General features: G+C 36.9%; 1 protein-coding gene across 1 annotated transcript; it reads right to left on the bottom strand.

The window, feature by feature from the left end:
* Positions 1–1,635: 1,635 nt before the first annotated feature.
* On the bottom strand, positions 1,636–14,411 carry LOC149834020 (uncharacterized). Its single transcript, XM_090009929.1, has 5 exons — positions 14,249–14,411; positions 6,752–6,818; positions 6,227–6,625; positions 4,898–5,238; positions 1,636–2,034 (listed from the first exon to the last, which is right to left on the bottom strand). Exons 1-5 carry the CDS (start codon positions 14,324–14,326, stop codon positions 1,816–1,818), a joined length of 1,104 nt encoding a protein of 367 aa, XP_089866055.1. The 5' UTR covers positions 14,327–14,411; the 3' UTR covers positions 1,636–1,815.
* Between the last annotated feature and the right edge of the window lie 1,256 nt (positions 14,412–15,667).

The following is a 15,667-nucleotide window of genomic DNA, read 5'->3' on the forward strand; positions in this document are numbered from 1 at the left end:
CTAATAAGGGTAGATTCATTTTGGCGCATGGCATGAGATCCGAAGTTATGAAGTGATTTAGGGCATTGTTGACAGTATTGTTGCCAATCAGCTTGAATTGGCCAAGTATTATATCGGCCTCAAAATGAACACAGATAAGCTGATTTGGCTTATTTCTTAAAAGGGTTTAAAATATTTTTATATTTTTAGTATTATTTAGGCCTAAAATATTTTTATATTTTGTATTATTTAATATTTCTCTGAAATGTGCCATCTGCTGATTAGAAATTGGTCCAATTGAGAGTCTGAATCATCCGATTCTCTGAATTGTATCGAAAATCAATTTAGGGTCCCATGCGATTCTGACAACATTGATTTAGGGCTTGCTCCCATTTCATAACCAGTTGGGTAATTAGCTGGCTGGGATTGACATCTTAGTTGACCTTCAGGTTTCTTTCGTAGCCATTATAGTTACTAGAGCAAGAAGCGGGTGCAAGAAGAAGCATGACGCGAGCAGCCGGGCTTTTTAAAGAAATGCTTGGATGTTCAAGCACAAGGGAAGGAAGAACTGACAATGAAATATGTAGGAAACGTCACAAAAAGTTCGTTTTCTTTTTTCTTTTTCTTTTGAGAGAGAGAGAGAGAGAGAGAGAAGGAAAATGATTCATTAATCACTCAGCAAAAAAACAGCATTACCTGGAAGAAGTCGGCAGCGGTAGTGTAAAAAAATCAGGAAAATGGGCAAAAAAATGCTGCAACCGGTTAAGAGAGCTGCTACCCCACTTTCCCACAGCCATAAAAACCACATCGGACAGAATGTGCTTGCAAACGTATTCAGGTTGGTGGTGTTCATCCTTGGTAATCTTGAATTCCTTCCATTCCAAATGGTTCACCAAAAAGTGATGATCCAACACCTCCACACGATCCAACAAGCACCTATGAAAAATAAAAGAATTGTCTATCCTTCTACTGGATATAGCCTTTCAACTCCTCGTCGCATAAAAACATGCAACTAGTACAAACATAACTCAAGATCGGACCGGAGCCAAACTTAAGGTCACAGAAGAACAACAGTTTAAGATTTTCAGAAGGAACAAAATGGAAACACAACCACCTTTTGTTTTGATGACATAAATATGATTTATTGAAAAATCACAAGAAACATGTAAATCTTCAAAGTGGCTAAACTGGTTAGATGTGCATCAAAGAGCTTTTGGTGTCACAAGGATATGATGGCCACTTGAGCATTCATTTTGGAGCTAACAAAAAATGTGACTTGAGACTCGGAATTAGAATGCTGAATTGTCAAGCCTGTAAAAGAAACTTTATCCAACAAGTGAAAATTCGATATGAAGATTGACCAGCAAAATGTTCTAGCCAATGGAACGCAGAATGCATGTAAAATGGTAGAGTTTACCTCGGAAAAAAGGTGTTTCAGAAGATCAAATTAGCAACCTACTCGGCCTCTAAAAGGACTCTATTCTTCATTGAACATGAGATCATTTTTGTTTCAACTTGGGCAGAATCAATCATTTCAACCCCTGACAAGATACAAAATTCAAGTGTTTCGTGAGATGGCCATTCTCCTTTACATGATATGATCAAAACTGAAGCAGCAGAAATTTGAAATTATGACTTCCATACATGTACAAGTCATTGATGCCAAAAATTTTAACTAAGAATATGGACAGCTTGCTTGTTCATTCATGAAAGATAGTCAGGCAGGTTGAAGTTTTCTTTTCAAAATAACCCATATTGAGAAAGAGGCACAACAATGAAAAAAAAATTAGAAGTTCTTATGTTGGATGCAGCAAGTCCAATAAGGAAGCACTCTCATTATGAGTTGGATGGAGGAGTCCAGGAAGGAAACACTCTCATTAGAAAAGTAGCCAGAGACCAAACGCAGATGACTCCAAGAAACTGAAGAACGTTCAAAAGGGTTCCCAGTGAGCTATTTATGGCCAGAGTCTGTGGTGTTGCCTCTGCCCCTCTAACTGAATAAGACAGTGCTGTCACTAGCTGTGCTGCCCTGTTCAGTTGATGAAGCCTGTAAACCTGCAAAATGTTCAAAACCATCATTTTGCTCTTTGCTAATTAACAATAAAAAAAGTTCAGTAAGGCATAAATACCCTCCCACTCACACAAACACACTTTTTCCAAATTCTTCAGTGATAGGGACAATTTTGTCATTTCCAACAGGAACAGATCTATCAATCTTTTTCACCAATCAAAAGCTACAAATGTTCATGTATGTACATGGCCTGGACGTGAAGCAATGATCATACCGCAGGTAGTACCAAATACAAATATTTAGCATCTTTATTTGACATTCAACCATTCAACCATTATTTGCCGTTTTGAAGAAAAATAGGTAGTACTAGCATAGATTTTCTAGCAAGTTAGTACAAGGTTGCTGAAGAGGGAAAATGGAATCAAGGACATAAGTGCCAGAAGCAAAAAGTAGCAGTTTTATAAAATCTTAGGAAACAAGGAGAATAGCATAGCCTATAAAACGGATTAGGAAGTTTTATATTTTGGAAACAAAAAGAATCAGAATTATCATATTATATAACATTACCATTAGAATTCAAGATTGCCGCCTAACTTCTTAATTTGCAGAAAACATGTCTTCAATAATATACTGCTCATGGAACCCATAAAGTTTTTTCTTGTCTTGCAACTATGAATTTATAGTTAATTATAGTTTTAATATAGCAGATAAAAAATAAAAAGGTAGCTTAGTTATACACCTTAAATTGATACAAACATAATTGGGACTAACGGCATATTAACAAGTAACAAAACAATAATTACATAAAATATATTAATTAAACCATATGAGTGCATATGATTCTTGTAACAAAGAATAAAACGTCCAATTTTTTTCTGGGATTTATTGTTTAAAATAGATTACACTTCAGGACTTTATGTTTTATAAAAATGAAAATATGTTTCTGTTTTTCAAATAATTTATGGAAAATGACTCCATTTTCATTATTAAAGCACAATTAAAATAGTCCAAAATGAGTTCAATTTTCATAAAAAGAACAATTCTTAACTTTGGAAGCATACAACAACAACAACGCCTTCATCCCAAACAATTGGGGTCGGCGATATGAACCAAAAAGAAAATCATTTTGGGTCTTCCACATGAATTCTTCTCCTCCAATCATTTCTATCCAATGTCATGTCCTCGGTGAGGTTCAAAGCATTCATATCCTTTCTTATCATCTCCATCCAAGTCTTCTTAGGCCTACCCCGACCTCTTTTAGCTAATATATTTTCCCATTTCTCCATCCTTCTAACCGGAGCATCATTAGGCCTTCGCCGAATATGCCCAAACCATCGTAAACGATTCTCACTCATCTTATTTTCAATGGATGCAACGCCTACCTTCTTACGTATTTCCTCGTTCCGAATCTTATCTTTTAGTGTTTTTCCACACATCCATCGAAGCATACGCATCGCAGTTACACTCATTTTTTTAATATGATGTTTCTTGGCAGCCCAACATTCCGTACCATATAGTAAAGCGGGTGTAATTGTCGTCCTATAAAACTTCTCCTTCAACCGCAATGGCATTCTACGATCGCACAACACTCCAGTTGCATCTCATTAATTGAAATGATTCCTAGGGCAGAAGATTATAATCACAACTCTCTTGGAAACATGCATGGTTTTCATGATTTAATGATGTGGGCTTAGGAAGCTCGCAGTTCTGTTTGGAAAGTAGCTTCAAGAGAAACAAGCTTCCACGGATATGTAGGAGTGTTCGTTAACTATGGGCTAATCAACAGGAAAATTACAATTTGCAAAGAAGTAAATGACTCATTTCATTGTATTCCTCAACTGATATGGAAACATAGGAAATGTCCTATTCAAGTCATCTGGCTACTCGAACATCTGCTACAAATTTCAAATAAGTGAGCGCACGGTCAAGTTGCAACATGCCACATCTAGGATATGATGAATGAGAAGCCTAACATTGACAGCCAAGCCAGCAGAGTATATCTTGACTCATTTCAGTATCTGCCATGTCTTGGACACTCTTATCAGTCAGTTGTATCCATGTCTACCACCTGGCAAACACTAACAGCAACACTAACATTTTCAAACACTCCAGTCCTCTGCTCATGGCTAAATTTGCCTAAAATTATAAGCATCTTGATGTCTCTAGTTGGCAGCCATATCTTCATGCTTAAATGATCAGAATAAAGAACAATGGAACAAAGTACTGATTTTAAATTGATTATCACTATTTTGCATTACTTATCTGACATCCTTCTTTTAGTTCACTGTTCAAACATGTTTTTACTTTAAACTATTCAAATATGCTTTACCTTTCATTTTATAGTTGAAGTTCAAACATGTCCTTTTGTATGCATGCATGCACGTGCACACAAAACACACGCATGCATGCTCCATACCTTTGTCCAACACCAACACCCATATCCATATCTAGGTAACATGGGGTTCCTGTGTCATTAAGGCCCCTCCAACAAATCCCACCAATATGTTTATGACTCTCATTTTGGTTGGACCCTTGTCATCAAATCCACATATCAGAACTACCTATTGACATTAGCTACATGATTGCAAGGCTTCACTATGCTTGCAGCATGACTTCCTGCAGCTTTATTGATCATGTTTTGTCCCATTAAGAGTTTTGCTCAAACAAGTCTGCTATGCCCTTATTGAAACCTTATTAGCTCAATATGGAAAACTGTACTGCTAAAGTTAAAGCAATGAAGGTGAAGTGCAAGTTCCTAATGCTCTCTCACTGGGGAAAAGAATAAACAAGCAACTCGAGATCTCTGAAATGTTTTTTAAAAGATTATGCATTCGTCTTTAGCAAGAGATAAACTAAATGACAAAAAATCCTGCAAAGCATTTTGATTATAATTAAAGTTGTTTTTACCTGAAATATTACTGGCACAACAAGAAGAGCAGGTGATTTTCTGTATTTTGCAAATCGTTCAAATGCAAACTGAACAACAAGGCCAACTAGATATGGAGCAAGAGTAGCTGAAGCAGCTGGTCCAGTCCAAGGCCAAACAAATCCCATTGTTATTAAAGGTATTGTCAAGCTCAGTACAAGTGTCACAACAGAAGAAATGTGAAGCCCATTTCTGCTTGTAAGGTGACTGCTGCTTGTAGCTCTTGATGATGGACTAGGCCTTTGCAAATACTCTGTTAGTAGAATAAAGATTGCAACTCCAGCATAGAATAGAGCTTCTGTAAAGAACAAGATAAGAAAATCTGCAAATAACGAGTATCATTAGCCTAGTGATATGTTATTTGGTAGCCAAGTCAAGATTAAGACCAACACACATACAATAACTATCCAATGAATTTCATCTGAGGGAATTCTCCTCTGTGAGGTTATTTCACACACACACACACAAACACACACACAATAACTATCCAATGAATTTCATCTGAGGGAAGTCTCCTCTGTGAGGTTATTTGAATGAAATCTCTTTAGACATATATTTTGTTCAATTTTTCAATATAAAAGACAAAAAAAATTATTTTACCGGATATGGACCAGGTGCTTATAGGACCTGGATATGTTTTTTCTGGTGGTGGGTCCAATCAGAGGCAGGTTCGGACCTGGACACAAATGTTGCTGCCTATATTCCTAAAAGTTTCCATGTCTAGATTCCAGAGGCACATGCAAAGGGATAAGTATGCATTCATCATCCACATGGAGGAGGTTCCTGACTCTGTGCAAGATGCAGCTGTCTTCACTTTGGCAAGGCTATTCTAGATTGTACATGCCAAGGTTGCTAGCAGGTTCAAACATTACCAACTACAAGGAAATTTGTTATTATGATCAAGCTTAGAGCTTACCAAATGTAATAACTTCACTGCTTGGTTATCCATCATTATCATTCCACTACCACACCAATAATGAGAATAGATATGTACAGACAATCTTAATCCTGAGTTGGAAAGTCCATAAATTCTCAAACATTTCATGAATAAATGATAAATTGAAAAATGAAATGAAAACAGCAAAACAATGACTTCTGTTATTAGAACAATAACAGCAACCAACTTTGTGTGGCCTGCAGCAGAATAACATGATGCAATGAAGTCCAAGCTGAAATTCAAAGATTTATAGCTGCCAATTTCATATTTGTGTTCACTCTTCAAGTTGTTCACAAAATGACTCAAAAAATAGACTTAACAGCAAATTGTACTTGCTAGGATCCATAAAAATAGCTTAGAATTTCATAACTACCTGTCAAAAGGGAGTCCTCAAAAATAGTGGAAATTATTCTTCTCAAGTAAAGTGATGGGAAAACCAGTGATGCAACAAGGATAGCTGGACCGATAAACCAAAAAAAGTCTGACCCTTCCTTTTCAGGGGCAGATCTCGGGGCTGTGTCTTGTTTTTCATATGAAAAACCATGAAATGAGATGAAACCTGGCTTTCCTTGATGTCTCCGCTCATGGCCATGCAATCTACCTTCTCCTTCAATTTTTTCAGCAACATGATTTTGATTTTTACAGTTGAGTGGGTGAACATCGAGTTCTCTGGATGATTGGACATCTTCTGAATTAGAAAAAAGATGGATTTGCCTCTTCAACAGCTTTTGCTTTCCCTTGTATTTGTTATAAAGGAACACATGTGCCTTACCTGTTCGCAATGAAATTACAGAATTAAACTATCATACCTGTGAAATAAGAAAGATGACATAATTTAACAAAAAGTACCTCCATAATTACATGGAAGTATAAGATAAAGTACATCATTGATTATTACATTTACAGTCAGGCAGTTGTTGGTGCTCAAATCTCCGGCCCACAAGGGACTTCCAACACAAACTTGACTGCAGCTTATAAAGGAAGACTTGTAAGAAATTCATGGTTGGAATAAAGGCAAGACCCAATCATTTTTAAAGAAGCTTGGTCAAACAAAAACATACACATACCCTAGCAGAATTTTGTAAGCAAAACTCTGAAATATAGCACAAATTTTAAAAAGAAGAGGTAGGTTGATAAGAAGTTGAAATAAGTGAAACCCAGAACAAACCACAGTAGTTCCAATAAGGCTACTCAATCTTAGGATGTCTAATAATCAGGGATAACAACAATAAACAAGCAGAGATTGAAATCTTTAGCAAAATCCATACATTTGAGAAATAAAAAAGGTACAGCATTCTCACAAGAGATAACATGCTTATATAGTTCAATCACGAAATTGTAAAAAGATGATTTATCACAAGGTTGCCAGACTAGGAAGCGAAAGCGGGAAACAATACGGGAAGTGGAAGCGAGAAGCGATGCATTTTAAAATATTTAGGAAGCGGGAAGCGGGGAATTAAAAAAAGCAATATAAGAATTGGATGGGAATAGAAATGGAACGCAAATAAAAACTAAAATAAAAGTGTCCATTCTTAAATTTCATGATTTTTTATTGTAAGAATTAAATTTTTAATAAAATCTAAAAATGATGACTGCCAAATTTAGAGAAAGCACATGAAAGTGAGTGAGAAGCGTGAGAGGAAACACATAAAAAATATGAAAAGTAGAGTGAGAAAACATAAAAGAAGAATAGACGAAGTGTGTGGAAAGCATAGGAGAAGTGTGGGAGAATCGAGATTCCCATCAAGTTTCGGAAGCGAGGAGTATCGCGCTTCCGAAGCGAGTTTCCGGGAAGCGGGTTTCCCACCTATCTAAGCTTGAAACCTAATAAACCCAAAATCCAAATAAATCCAGCGATGTACTGACTTTATCAACCCAGAGTTTGTTGTCCAAGAAAACTGTTGCATGACTATTATCAAAATTAGGATTTTAATAATCTATCGTCATGTGTGCATATATATACATATATATGTCATGAATGTGATTTGAATGCAGGTTGGATAAAAAAAGATAAATAATAAGATCAGGTAGCAACAGCAACCTTCTCATCTTTTCTTTCTTGAAAAAAGAAGAAAAAGACTTAAAATTTCCTACAGTGTTCCCTTCAAAAGTAAAAGCTGAAGATCAAATGTATTTTAATAAGCACACCAGTCTTGACAAAAAAATTAAGATTCAAACATACTTACAAAACAACAACAACAACAACAACAACAACAACTACGCCTTCATCCCAAAACAATTGGGGTCAGCGATATGAACCAAAAAAGAAATTCATTTTGGGTCTTCCACATGAATCCTTTTCCTCCAATCATTTCTATCCAACGCCATGTCCTCGGTGAGGTTCAAAGCATTCATATCCTTTCCTATCATCTCCATCCAAGTCTTCCTAGGCCTACCCCGACCTCTTTTAACTAATATATTTTCCCATTTCTCCAACCTTCTAACTGGAGCATCATTAGGCCTTCGCCGAATATGTCCAAACCACCGTAAACGATTCTCTCGCATCTTATTTTCAATGGGTGCAACACCTACCTTCTTACGTATCTCTTCGTTCCGAATCTTATCTTTTATTGTATTTCCACACATCCATCTAAGCATCCGCATCTCAGCTACACTCATTTTTTGAATATGATGTCTCTTGGCAGCCCAACATTCCGTACCATATAGTAAAGCGGGTCTAACAGTCGTCCTATAAAACTTTCCCTTCAACCGCAATGGCATTCTACGATCGCACAGCACTCCAGTAGCACTTTTCCATTTCATCCACCCAACCTTTATCCTATGATTTACATCTCCATCAATTTCTCCATACTTTTGAATGATGGATCCCAAATATTTGAAATAATCATTCACCGGTATATCTTGTTCACCAAGCTTCACTACACTCCCATCACTACTTCGTTGCTTACTAAACCGACATTCCATATATTCAGTCTTACTCTTACTCAACTTAAAACCTCTAGCTTCCAATGTCTGTCTCCATAATTCTAACTTAGCATTAACCCCAGCTCTAGACTCATCAATCAAAACAATATCATCAGCAAACAACATACACCACGGTACATTTTCTTGAATTGATCTCGTAAGCTCATCCATCACTATCGCAAATAGGAAAGGGCTTAAAGCAGATCCTTGATGTAACCCAACCGTTATCGGAAAATTGGTTGTCACCCCTCCACAAGTGCGGACATTGGTTACTACTCCTTCATACATATCTTTAATTATACTAATGTACTTGAGAGAAACACCTTTCTTCATCATTGTCCACCAGAGAACGTCCCTAGGTACTCTATCGTATGCCTTCTCTAAATCAATAAAAACCATATGCAAATCTTTGTTCCTCTCTCTATATCTTTCAATAAGTTGTCTAAGAAGATGTATAGCTTCCATAGTTGATCTTCCAGGCATAAAACCAAATTGATTCTCCGATATCATGACAACCTTCCTCAACCTAGACTCAATCACCCTCTCCCAAAGTTTCATAGTATGACTCATGAGTTTTATACCACGATAGTTTGTGCAATCTTGTATATCACCCTTATTCTTATATAAAGGCACCAAAGTACTCTTCCTCCACTCATTAGGCATCTTATTTGTTCGCCAAATCAAGTTAAAAAGATTTGTCAACCATTCTAAACCTTTCTCTCCCAAGCATTTCCAAGCCTCGATAGGTATACCATCTGGGCCAACTGCCCTTCTTGATTTCATTTTCTTCAAAGCCTCTGCAATTTCTTTCTTTTGAATCTTGCGCATGAAGTCACGATTTATCTCATGAAAAGGAATGGAGAAGTCTCCAAGATCTTGAGCATGACTATCATTAAATAGCTTATCAAAATAATCTTTCCATCTCTCCTTAATCTCCTCATCTTTGACTAAAACCCTTTGCGTTTCATCTTTGATACATCTAACCATACCCAAATCCTTCGATTTCCTATCTCTCATCTTTGCAAGCCTATAAATATCCTTCTCGCCTTCTTTGGTATCCAACTTGTCATAAACCTCCTTATATACCTTAGCCCTCGCGTTTCGAACAACTTTTTTAGCTTCCTTCTTTGCTATCATATACTTCTCCAAATTCTCATTATCACGACTCTTACTTAGATTTCTATAACACTCTCTTTTAACCTTAATAGCTAATTTGACATCCTCGTTCCACCATGATGTATCCTTACCTAGTGGTGCACCGCCTTCCTACGGACCTCAACTACATTATCTATAAACTGACGACTCATAACAATCCCTACTCCATTCCTATTCCTATTTATTCCTGTATACCAAATCTTATATCCCCAAGGTTCTATCACTTTAGCTTTCTCACCTACCCATTTGGTCTCTTGAAGACATAAAATATCAATCTTTCTCCTACACATAACATCTACTAACTCTACCAACTTACCAGTTAAAGACCCTATGTTCCAAGTGGCTAACCTAATTTTATGGTCTTGGACTAACTTCTTTACCCCCACCCGTCCAACAAAGTGAGGGAACCCTTGCCTATTTGACACCACACCCGGGCGTCGGTGTGACGCGTCGCTTCTGGGCGACGACCTAGCAACCCTTGCACATTTATCACTGCCTCCGGGCCTAGAGAGTACAGCGTGTCGCTCAGTAGGGAACGCCCCAACGAAATTCTCATATTGGTTCATTTTCATAGGATATGACAAAGTTTTTATGCTGGCTGTCACAGGCCTACCGCAACCCTCCTCCTTTATCCGGGCTTGGGACCGGCAGTGTATAACTACACAGGCGGAGTTCAAACATACTTACAAAAAATAAAAGAAAATAAATGTTTGTACTCTGCAAATGGATATGGGAGATAATGTTCTGATAAATAAACTTAGTTCCCAATCTTAAAGTCAGATTTCCGTCAAAATTTAGAAAGCTGGAGATTCATGTTAAAGGGAACAAAAAAGTTCAGAAGCATGCTCACAAGCATCATTTTCAGGGTATTCTCAATAATAATAGTTTTAGGAAGAATCTTAAAAACTCACTCATTACAAAATAGAAAAAGGGAATTCTAGAAGTGAAAAACAGGTATCCAAAAAGTATATTCTAGGAAATAAATTGAATTTGTCATACACTTAAATTTATTTTTTCTTGAAAAGTTTAAGAGGAATTCAAATTCTGGTAATGTGTGACATGATTTTGATGTCTAACAGAATCAAAGTAAAGTAGAGCTTCCAAGTCACTAGAAAATTCATTCTATGCAAGAAATTAAATTTTTTCATGATTGCATGAGAATTTTGTCAGAAAATATTGTTGAAAATATCGAAACAAATCGCATCCTTCAGTAGAAAATGTGTATTTTTTTGTATAACAAAAGAGAACAGAAAGTTCAAGTTTGGAAATCAGCCCCATGGGAGTTCGAAGAAAAAGTAAAATCATGAACAGTAACCAAGATATGAATTTTAAGGTCTTCAAATTTGTACATAGGGAAGGTTAGATTTCAAAAAAAAAAGGCAAAATCATAATACTCTGATCAGAAGCATGATGCCATACACAAATTAATCAAATCGCAATGCAGCAGAAAATAAGATATCTATTCAAAACCAAGTATGTCAAAGGAAAAGGTAGAGAGATTCAGTCAATCTGAAGAAAGGATATACATAGACTAAAATGTGAAGGCTCTTTGTTTTATAGGAAATGGTGGAAATAAGAATACATGTCCAAGATTAAGGATGTGGAAGGAAGGCATAGATTACAAGATAACAGTAATAGTGATAATTCTCCCAGTCCCAATGCTTCATATAGAGATTTACCCTCTTGCATGCAAAAACTCAAGAAATGGCAGACCTACCAATGTTGAGAAGTAAGGTTGGCCGACATAAACGAAGATGTTTGAATCAATATGAGCAAACTATCTATATGTAAAAGCACCACAAAGTGAAATGCAGCTATCTGGCTCCATCACATGGAGCAATAAGAGCAAGCACAAACTAACGAGTAAAAAGAAAGAACACTACCTCTCTCCAAAGACACAACAACTTCGAAAGAGACCACCAAACAAACCTGAAGTTTAAACTTCACAGAAAATACCAAAACAACAAACTCTACTTTAAAACCAAAGTTTAAGCATAGAGAGATTTATGTTTCTTCGAAGAGACTTTTCAACACAGACAAGGCAAGTTATACTTGCCAACTGCAAGCAGAAGATATTATGCATTCTATGCAAGAAATTAAATTTTTTCATGATTGCATGAGAATTTTGTCAGAAAATATTGTTGAAAATATCGAAACAAATCGCATCATTCAGTGGAAAATGTGTATTTTTTTGTATAACAAAAGAGAACAGAAAGTTCAAGTTTGGAAATCAGCCCCATGGGAGTTCGAAGAAAAAGTAAAATCATGAACAGTAACCAAGATATGAATTTTAAGGTCTTCAAATTTGTACATAGGGAAGGTTAGATTTCAAAAAAAAAGGCAAAATCATAATACTCTGATCAGAAGCATGATGCCATACACAAATTAATCAAATCACAATGCAGCAGAAAATAAGATATCTATTCAAAACCAAGTATGTCAAAGGAAAAGGTAGAGAGATTCAGTCAATCTGAAGAAAGGATATACATAGACTAAAATGTGAAGGCTCTTTGTTTTATAGGAAATGGTGGAAATAAGAATACATGTCCAAGATTAAGGATGTGGAAGGAAGGCATAGATTACAAGATAACAGTAATAGTGATAATTCTCCCAGTCCCAATGCTTCATATAGAGATTTACCCTCTTGCATGCAAAAACTCAAAAAATGGCAGACCTACCAATGTTGAGAAGTAAAGTTGGCCGACATAAACGAAGATGTTTGAATCAATATGAGCAAACTATCTATATGTAAAAGCACCACAAAGTGAAATGCAGCTATCTGGCTCCATCACATGGAGCAATAAGAGCAAGCACAAACTAACGAGTAAAAAGAAAGAACACTACCTCTCTCCAAAGACACAACAACTTCGAAAGAGACCACCAAACAAACCTGAAGTTTAAACTTCACAGAAAATACCAAAACAACAAACTCTACTTTAAAACCAAAGTTTAAGCATAGAGAGATTTATGTTTCTTCGGAGAGACTTTTCAACACAGACAAGGCAAGTTATACTTGCCAACTGCAAGCAGAAGATATTATGCACATGGATGGTGAAAACAATGCCAAGGCCAATAAAACCAGATAAAACACTAGAACAGACAAGCAAAAACATGTTTTTCAAGCTTAAGTCTACCTAACAAACCAGATGCATTGAGAGGAGGACAAGAATAGATGTAACAAACCGAAAAATGAACATATACGAAACCAAACATATCCAAAGTATCAGAACCTAACAAAACTAATAATACCAAGTTAAATAAAACCAATTCATAGTTCATGCAGCTCAATGGCTGGTATTAGATAATGTGTTATGTATCAGCCAACTTACACTTGCAAGCATCTAAGGAAAATGGAAAATTCAGATCAAAAGGACGTAGGAAACAAACACAGCTATGTCCAATAGGTATGAGTGCTGGTACATGGTATAGTATGGGCACATTTCTATAAAAGATTTGTAGATAACATGTTCTATAAAAGGTTTGTAGATAACATGTACTGTATCCTGTATATTATACTGCATGCCTGTGTGTGGCAGCACACCAGCAACCACATGTGTACCTTGAGCATTTGAGTACCCATGATACATAGAAAAAGAGATGACAAACATTATCTGCATTCGAAATTATGACGTCTTAGTTCCTACAGAGTTCCGTTTCACATGACAAACTTCGGAGGCTATGCATTCAATAAATCACCATCGAAGCCGCGAGGTTTAGAATACAAGTTACATCGAACAAAATGACATGTAACAGGCTCTTTGCATAGTAAAACCCCATAACTGCATCGACTTCTTTCTTATGATGACAATGGGAGAAGCAAAACTGGTCCTTGGCGACCAACTATTTTGAAAAGTAGAAAATGGCAGAAACCAACATAAATCCATAATCAATAACAATGACAATATTTTCCCTAAATACCTAACTGATTAGGAAAACTCGCCACTTAAAGAACATTTTAGGAAAAGCAAATTTAATGAATATCATGGAATATGAATACAATTCAAAGCATAGAAAAACTGTGCAGGTATAAGAAGATTAAAAAAAACTATTTAGTACTAAAACATGACTAAATGAATTCCCCGCCAACCAAAATCAACACACAATAGTTTGCCGAAACTGAAAGACACCGCAAAGCATAATCTCAATACCATGAAGAACATAAAAAGAAAAGAAAAACTTTTCATCCTTTCTAGCATAAACCAACAAGAGATTTTCAACCAAAAATTCACTGGAACAGCAAATGGTAATGAAACATAACAAAAACTCAAACAGAACTGCTCACAGCCCAAAGAGGAGAAAGGAAAAGAAAACATACCCTGAAATTGTGGAGGTAATAACTTGGGGAGTTAGAAGAGGAAGACCAAGAGAAAGATGCACCCACTGAAGCTGCCATTTATACAGAAAAAGGAAGCAGAAAGAAGGAAGACTCAATGAGGACTAGGAGCACCCATTTCAGTGATAACAACCTTGTTTGAGGAATAATTGATTTTCCATCATTCAGGAAAACATGGCAATTTGGAAATGGATGAGATTGTACGAAAAGAGACAGAAGAGATGCTGTTGCAGTGGTGGGTGTTCAGTGGGGCGGAAGAATCAAATTCAGACCTTCACCTTAGAACAAGCGAAAGAAAAAGACTCGTGAGACAAGACCCCAACCCTCCTTGCACGAAAGGCTAAACCCGAGTTGTGGCCAACATTGGCGATATTTAAAAAATCCTAACATTCTAGTTTAAACGAAATTATCGTAATTTTAACGCATTTTTAATCTATAACGTAATAAATTCGCTAAAACACTTGTTTTGTACTGAATGATGGAAAATTCGCTAAACCCGAGTTGTGGCCAACATTGGCGGTATTTTATTTTTTGCACAGTATTCAAACAGATGCTTCTGTTTCTTCTTCTACTGTATTTTTGTGGACATTTTTTTTCAAACATTTTGCGGATAAATTTTGTGAGAAGTGCAAAATATCGCGATATTTTTTAGCCGATAAGCTGGACCAGTGCGGACTCAAGTAAGTCGTGGACATCGGGCCCGATGGCGCGTGGGCCACCTGTGGCCCAACCCGTTTAGGACCAGGGCTGGGCTGCCTTTTGCAGATCCAACATGGCTAGAGTCAGCCTTAGGCCCAGCCTGATGATGGGCCACAAGCTGGTCAAACAGCCCATGGAAATGATCTTATTCCAAATAGACAAAGGGTTGGCCCAGCCTGGCCCGATGTTTTTCCTTTCCTGTTAAAGATAGGGGGGTGTCAATGGATTGGGTTTGACCCGACTTATAGGGTCAAGTTTGGTGATAAATGCGAAGGTCCGATTCGAATTCTAATCTGACCCAAAAGGTTCAATTAATATATGGATCCGGCTACAGTTTGTGAAAGTTCATATCAGGCCTGACCCGAATTTCTACTAAGATTCATAATTTTTCAATGTAAAAAAAGATTTAAAAAAATCTGACCCGTTGAGACCCCTAGTACCACGAGCTTTCAGCAGCGCAGCCTGTCAAGCTTGACTGGGCCTGGCCTGTTGCCCAGTCCCGGACTCAAGTCCATATGAGCAACTTGAGTCGGTATTGGGTTTGGTGTGGTTAGGCCCGAATTGTTGACAGGGACACAAATGATCTGGGACGTGTGTTCTAAGTCCATTGAGTATTTTGAATGATTTGGAGCTGGTTAACCCAAACCTATGGTTTGTTTCAGCACTGAGCTGGATGGTAAAGTCACTATCATAACCAAAGGT

Source organism: Nuphar pumila, chromosome 6 (genome assembly GCF_984573655.1).
Source record: "Nuphar pumila chromosome 6, dmNupPumi1.hap1.1, whole genome shotgun sequence".
Taxonomy (NCBI): domain Eukaryota; kingdom Viridiplantae; phylum Streptophyta; class Magnoliopsida; order Nymphaeales; family Nymphaeaceae; genus Nuphar; species Nuphar pumila.